Source organism: Octopus bimaculoides, chromosome 4 (assembly GCF_001194135.2).
Source record: "Octopus bimaculoides isolate UCB-OBI-ISO-001 chromosome 4, ASM119413v2, whole genome shotgun sequence".
Lineage (NCBI taxonomy): Eukaryota > Metazoa > Mollusca > Cephalopoda > Octopoda > Octopodidae > Octopus > Octopus bimaculoides.
This window is the reverse complement of record NC_068984.1, coordinates 98,646,908-98,655,142: the sequence shown is the minus strand read 5'-3', so window position 1 is coordinate 98,655,142 and position 8,235 is coordinate 98,646,908. Positions and strand designations below refer to the sequence as shown.

At 35.9% G+C, this 8,235-nt stretch overlaps 1 protein-coding gene across 2 annotated transcripts in view; it reads right to left on the bottom strand.

Moving 5' to 3' along the window:
* LOC106871796 (kinesin-like protein KIF25) overlaps positions 1–8,235 on the bottom strand; it is a 505,449-nt gene that overhangs the window by 291,865 nt on the left and 205,349 nt on the right. For both annotated transcript variants that reach the window (XM_052967307.1, XM_052967306.1), the window contains exon 6: positions 6,456–6,501. In XM_052967307.1, the coding sequence (XP_052823267.1) occupies positions 6,456–6,501 (46 nt within the window). The remainder of the gene's footprint in view (positions 1–6,455; positions 6,502–8,235) is intronic.

Sequence of the window (8,235 nt, the reverse complement as noted above, 5' to 3'; positions counted from 1 at the left end):
ACGTATGCATGTGTGTATGTATGAGTATGTACATACTCATATGTTTGCTTGTTTTTGTGTGTGTGTATGTGCATGTACATGTTTGTGTGTGTGCTATGTAGATGTTGTGAATGTAGGAGGTTTATGTCCATGTATTGTGGGAATATGGTTGTGTGTATTTACCTTTATCCTTTTCTTATTTTTCTACCTATTAGAGTAACTTCCCTTTTATTCAATGGTTTTTCATAGCATCTGTTGCCATTAATAGCTGATGAGAATGCATTGTAGCTCGTCGCTCCGACATTTGAAACTCTGAGTACTATAATATCAACTTTTTACTGTTTGGCACCTGTGCCCAGTGTCGCCTTTCTGGCACTTATGCCTGCGGCATGTGTAAGGACTTTCGAGCGAGATCGTTGCCAGTGCCCCTGGACTGGCCCTTGTGCGGGTGGCACGTAAAATACACCATTTTGAGCGCGGCCGTTGCCAGTACCGCCTGACTGGCCTTCGTGCTGGTGGCATGTAAAAGCACCCACTACACTCAAGGAGTGGTTGGTGTTAGAAAGGGCATCCAGCTGTAGAAACTCTGCCAAATCAGATTGGAGCCTGGTGTAGCCATCTGGTTTCACCAGTCCTCAGTCAAATCGTCCAACCCATGCTAGCATGGAAAGCGGACGTTAAACGATAATGATGATGATGATATAGATATCCTTTATTTATCTAATATCGAGGACTCATTCTATTGTTGTTACTTTTTATTATTATTATATACTAGGTTAAAAGGCACCCTATCAGGTGGCTTTAAAGATAGGTCCTGTGGAGAGCTCTTCATTAGGCCTTGGGCCCAACAATGACACTTCATGCATTGAATACATATTAAATTTTATTTAACCTGAACAATATTTTTCAAGTAAAGAACAATTTTCATCAAAACAATGATATAATTAGTCGCTTGGAACTTATTGCAAAGCTGCATGATAAACAACAGTACCACTACCATTGCCACCACATCTGCTATACACATACCATTCAGACTTCTGATGCCACCACCATCAATACCTTTGACGTCGCTGCCTTCCCCTCCACCACTATCACCTCTGTCTTTCGCATCGCTTACTCTTACCGTCATCCTTGACCGCCCCAGCTACCACTACCATCATCACAACCGCCTCCGCCTCTATCACAACTGCAGCTCATACTATTACTATCACCCCATTATCATCAGTGTTCAGTATGTTAGTTCAGTGGTCAGTCCCTCTTTCTCTCACATACCCACTCTTACTTTCTCTTTTATTATTACTCCCACTGCTACCATCAACACTACTACTTTTAATAAAAAATCATCAACTCTCCCTAAATTTCTTTGTCTCTCTTTCTCTCCTTCTATTTTCCTTTCTCGTTCTCACTCTGGCTTTGCCACCATCTAACTGTCTTTATGCTTAATATTACTCTCACCCCAGCACAAGGAATAGTAGAAGTATCATTGAATAGTGAGAGAGGAGGTCAAAATGTGACACACTGACACACAGAAATTAGTTTGTGCATTTATTATATTAGACAGACAGACAGACAGACAGTGAGAGAGGAATGGAGGGAGAGAGACAAACAGAAATAACATAGACTGTGTATATTAACATTATGGCTATGGAAAATACCTCAGAGCAGTTTTCTTCATATCAATACTAAATACACTAACAGAAGTAGAAGAATTGGGCAAGGATGGAACACAAGCAATGAAGGAATCACCATGAGCAAGAAACAATTTAATCAATCACAGATCACAACAACAGAACAAATAGCTCAGATGGTGCAAAAAAAAACAAACAAACTGGAAGATACTAAGAGATAAGATAAGAAGTTTCTGATTAAATGATCTAACACAAGCTCATAATGTCCTAATGGAGAAGTTTAAAGAGATTCTAATGGAGCCAGAAACAAAGCGTAACTGATTCACTAAGAATAAAAACTATCTTAATCTTTATGACTAATGAATGATCAAATCTTAAAACCTACAAACACATAATCTGCCTTCTTACAGCAAACAAAGCTTTAACTGCAATAAATTGCAGAAAGCAATTAAGCATCAGGAATAGAATAAAATTGTTTCCAGAAGAGCTGAAGGGATATTCTAAAGGCTTATATGGCTATCAAGATTAAAAACTAGTCAACAAAACCATAACCAAAGATTGTAGAAGGGAAATGAAGAGTCTGAGTATGGTATGGCTTGACTAAGAGGTATTTAACAGTATTTCCGACATATGGATCCTTGAAACATTAGTCATGAATAAAGCAGTCTTTCTCTTAGCTCACATGTACTCTGGTAGTCATGCACTCTAACATTACACATCCATCAAAGCATACTGGCATCATTTCTTTCTAGTCTTTGCATTTGAAGCTCACATCTCATTACTACACATTATTGCAGGTCAAGTTAAAGTGTTATACAATCTACCCTTCACTCTCAGGTAATTTGTTGCCAATAGCTCCCTGAACTTTTTCCAACCCATTCTTACCTTAACTAATGTCAGAGAACTTTTCTCTGGTGCTTTCTTAGTGTGTATTACTAAAGTGCATTTGTCACATACAATGTTTATCTTCTCTGTTAGCCTTCTTGTGATGCTGCTTCATCCTTTGTGTGTCCATAGCTAACATTGGATACAACATATGGAGCTTACACTTACTCCTCTTTTGCATATTGAGCAAAGCTATTTCTCTGATGATACTGAGGTTCTGTCTTCTTTCCTACCTAAATGGACAGACTCACTGCAGATGGATGATACACTGAAATACTACTGCTGACAGCACACAGGCTTACCAGTAAAATGCATACAATATTTGAATTCTAAAAATACATTAAAACAACCTTGAAGAGAGAAAAATTTATTAAGAGCATAACATTAAACAAGATGAGGAAGTTTAATAGGTCAGTTACAACTCTTACGGACATAGAAATACTTAGAAATCAATAAACTAGACAGAGTAAAAGAATTAAAGAAAAGTTAAAGAAGGAATATTGCAGAAACTTTTGATTAATACTTAAAATAGAACTAAATGCAAAAAAGAAAGAAGTATGATAATAGACATCAATACATTAACTGTCTCAATAATCTATTACAGTTATGATAATTTCAAATGAATGCTAGATGAACCAGCAAAACTGAAAAGCAAAAATAATAATGACAGCATCTAGAATCCACCACCCTAAACACTAACAGTTATTGTAAATAAAACTTGTTACAGGGTAAAAATGTCTGGTTCATTGTACTGCTGATAATCTCTTTAGTGTCAGTTGTATGATAAAATGAACCCAGTTCATGTTGTGAGATAGAAAAAGCATCCAGATGTGAAAAATCATGTGAAAGTAAAGCACATCTGGCAGTTTTCTCTATAGGTGTGTATGTACACCCAAATTAATGCAACAGGTAGTGAGAAGAGAGATGCTGTGTTGGAATAGACCTGTCCAACCCATGCCAGCATGGATAGATAGTTGGATGACAATGACAACAAGGATGGTAGTAATGTTAGTCGTTACAACAATGACAATAATGGAGATGACATTGACAGTGATAACGATGATGATGATAATGATAATAACGATGATGAAAAGGCCATGTTGGGTGGTGGTGGTGCTGCTGCTGATAGTGGTATGGTGATGACAATGATGATGATGAAGAGGAGGAGGAGGATGACAGCAACAATGATAATGATGAGGATGACAACGACGACAATGATGATGACAATGATGTTGATGAGGGGAGGAGTATAACAACGGTGAAGAGGAGGAGGAGGACGATGACTATGATGATGATGAGGATGATAACAACGGCGGTGATGATGATGAGGAGGAGTATGTTTGTGGTGGTGGTGGCGATGACGAGGAGGAGAGTTTATATATATGTGACATAATCCCTTTTTTGTTCCAGTAATAATAGAATTGCAATTTTCAACAAGTCACCAAAGTATTAAAATTTAAGGTGAGATAACTGCAACCTATCTGGCCATGTGCTGTTGTGTTACGGGTGTTTCTAATGAAGCTTTTACCAAGGTCATTCAACTAGCAAAGACAAAAGTGATATTCCTGCAATGAAAGTAAGATATCATAACAGAAGAATGAGAAAGGAGAATATAGATTGTTTTAATGGAGAAATATCTTATGACACAGAAAAAGGAAAAAAACAAAGCACTAAGATATTTCACTTGCCAATGGCTCTAATTTAGTTCACATGGTAGAAAACAAGAAGAACAATAAGAAAATAATATTCAGCTATTCTGCTTTGATACAATAAAACTGTTTCTTTTATTCTTGACTTGAATCCAATTTTTGTTGCATTAATCCAAAGAAGAGGAATAAATTTGCCATGTGTCTCATGACATGCCAAAGAGAATCAGTTGCAGAAAAACACTGTAATTCAAAAGCATGGCATCTTGTGTCATAACAATTTTAACTAGTAACTGTCCATTATGCTAAAGATGATAAGAGCTATTTTATATAAGCTGGATAAGATCTCAGTGTTAGACCTTAGTGTCTGATATGATGGATCTTAAATCAGTTTTGACAACGAACAATTAATTGTTTGTGCATCTGAACTAGGTTGTCAATTAACATGTAAGTAGGTAAGCGTATTCCACACACACACACATTTATCATTAAAAGTAATTCTCAGGTAACATCAGTGTGACAAAAATTAAATCGTTGAATTACAGGTAAAATCCATTCAATGGGCTTCTTCACAGTTTCCATATCCTCAATTTCACTGACAAGGCTTGGATCAAACCATGGTTATAGTATAAAACACTTGATCAAGGTGCTGTTCAGTGAGACCAAAGCTGTGACCTCATGATTGCAAAGCAAAGATCTGAGTTAAATGTTCATGTCTATGTACAAGACATGATACAATGATATTACGCACACACTTTTTCTAGTACCATTTTTTCTCAAACTGGTCATGGTTTCTAAAACAAAAAACACAAAAAGAAACATCTATGGTATAAAATTAGAAAGATAAATACAAGATGATTTAAGAGCTATTTTTTATAATTAATATTTTTATTGTAGTTTTTTTTTCTTCTCTCAGCTTTTGTTCTTCATAACAGACTTCCTTTGTTCTGTCTGGTACTGTTTCTATCGAATGAATGGGTATTTCCATATACGTACACACACACACACATTGCTACTACTACTACTGCTGTTGCTACCACTGCTACCACTACCACTACTACTACTACTACTACTAGTAGTAGTAGTAGTAGTAGTAGTAGTAGTAGTAGTAGTGAAACCTCTAGTAGCTACTATTATTTAAGTGCTGAGAATTTATATATATATATATATATATAAATATACACACACACACGATATACATATATACATTTAGTTTCATGACAAACTGCAGTATATTTTGATCTTATGAACTTGTCAAACATTTGATAAGAATATATAATAGAAAGATGCTGTCTTTGAAAAAACTGTACAATAATTAAATATATATATTATCATCAATACTTTGAAAGTCACTTTTGCTTGCTTACATGTGTCAGACAAAATTCATTATGGCAAATTTTCTACAACAGGATGCTCTTCCTATCTGTCTTGAAAAACACAATGGTTAGACGTATTTTCACACAAAATTGCAAACAAATAATGATGCTTAAACAATGGAAATTTTCAGTTACAACTAACAAATGATGTTAAAACAAAGAAACATAAACACTCACACATGCACACACACACACACACACATGTACACACACAAATACACACACACAAATACACACACACAAACACACATATATTTTTAGGAGTGACTGTGGGGTAACAAGCTTGCTTCCCAACCACATGGTTCTGGGTTCGGCCTCACTGCATGCCACCTTGGGCAAGTGTCTTCTACTGTAGCCTCTGGCCGACCAAAGCCTTGTGAGTGGATTTGGCTGACAGAAACTGAAAGAAGTCCATCATATGTACATATACATATGTATTTATGTATCTGTGTTTGTCTTTCCACCATCACTTGACAACTGATGTCAGTATGTTTACATCCCCATAACTTAGTGGTTTGGCAAAAGATACCAATAAAATAAGTACTAGTCTTAAAAAGAATAAGTTCTGGGTCGATTTGTTTGACTAAAGGTGGTGCACTAGCATGGTCCAGAATCAAAATGACTGAAACAAGTAAAAGAATATATGTATACATATATACATATATATATAGGCAGATCACTTCATTTATAAGCAGATAGATGGTAAGTAGATAGATAGATAGATAGACAGACAGACAGAGAGAGAGAGAGGGACAGACAGACAGACAGACAGACAGACAGAGAGGGACAGACAGACAATAAGACAGAGAGTATGCATGTATGTATGTATATATGTGGGTGGGTAGGTAGGTAGGTAGAACACCCAAGAAGGAGAATGGCTGATGAAGTGTGGGCTATGTTGGAAAGAAATTTAAGTGTCAAAAAATAAAAGTTCCACTTACATCATCTAAGAAATATAGAGCCACTTCTGGTTGCTCTGGAGATGTTCTGCAATAGAAATATTTGATATGGTGTTTTAAGAAGTAACTGATGATAAGGGGGGGGGGAGAAAAAGAGACAGAGACTAAAGTAGACTGCAGCAAGTGTGGGAGACAGTGACACAATATATATATAACATGAGAGAGAGAGAGAGAGAGAGAGAGAGAGAGAGAGAGAGAGAGAGAGAGAGAGAGAGAGAGAGAGAGAGAGAGAGAGAGAGAGAGAGAGAGAGGTAGTGATAGTGATAGTGGAATGAGAAAGATTCTGATAGGAATGTTAGTGCAACAACAGAAGGTACCACATGAGAGTGGATTTATACATTACAACAGGTTTTCTGAGTTGATACTTACTATCATTTAGATTCCCTTGCACCATTTATTAAGGCTATTTTATTTGATGAGGCATTTTATTTATAAATTGAATTCTTTTCCTTGCAGGCAACTTGAGTTTTATGCCACTGTGGATTTCAGAATTGATTTGAAGTAATATACTCTCCACCATAAACTGAGTGCTTTCTTACCCTTTGATTGGCAAACTGTGCCGTGTGTGTGTGTGTGTGTGTGTGTAAGAGAGAGAGAGAGAGAGTGTGTGTGTGTGACTGTGTGTGTGAGTCTCTGTGAGTGAGTATGAGAGTGTGTGTGTGAGAGTGTGAGTGTTTGTGTAAGAGAGAGAGAGAGTGTGTGTGTGTTTGTGTGTGTGTGTAAATACATTCAAATGGTATACAGACTTCTTTCAGATTTTGTCTACCACTCACAAGGCTTTTGTCAATCCAATGCAATAGTAGAAGACACTATTCAATGGGACTGAACCCAGAACCATGTGGTTAGGAAGCAACTTTCTTACCCCACAGCCATGCCTGCACCCATTATCTGTGTATGTGTGTGTGTGTGCACACGCATGTGTGTGTGTGTGTGTGTGTGTGCTTCTATGTGTCTCATGATGAACATGAGTTCTTTCCCTGTTTTTCTATATACTTCTATATGTAAGTATACTTTCAATGTTTGCTACATGATTTAATTTTCTGCTTTATGTTTTAAAAACCTGTAGGTCTATCCACAATAATTTGTTCTTTTTCACAAAAGTCACTAGTTACTTGCTACAAAAAACTGTTTTTCAAAAATATTTTGGCATATAGGTTAATCAGTATGCTCCATCCCTCTCCATATATATGTACTTATCTATCTACCACTCCATCTCTCTCTATACACACACACACACGTATACACACACACACATGCACATACATATATACAAACATATACACATATACATATATATACATATAAATATGTGTGTGTATATGTATATATATAACATGAACACACACATTTATGTGTATATAAACACATGTGGACTGTTGGCAATTTTTCCCTCTCCTTCCTTCTTTACCTTTGGACATTCCTAATTTATCTTTGTTTGTTTGTTTCTGATGAAGAGCGATGCTCAAAATGTAAAGCAATAACTCTTCTTTCACCAAGCGTCATAGTAATACATTGCTTGTGCTACATTCTCACATTTGTCTGTTTATTCTTTTCCTTTTCTCTCAGTTTTTTTAATTGACTGTATATATATATATATATATATATATATATATATATATATTCACATACATATATATACACATTTTGCTTAAAGTCTCATATGTAAATAAACTTTAAATCAACTCAGAGATTCAAATTTTTTATTTATATATATTTCAAAAATATGGCCAAATGATTCCATGAAAATATCATTTCTTTCACA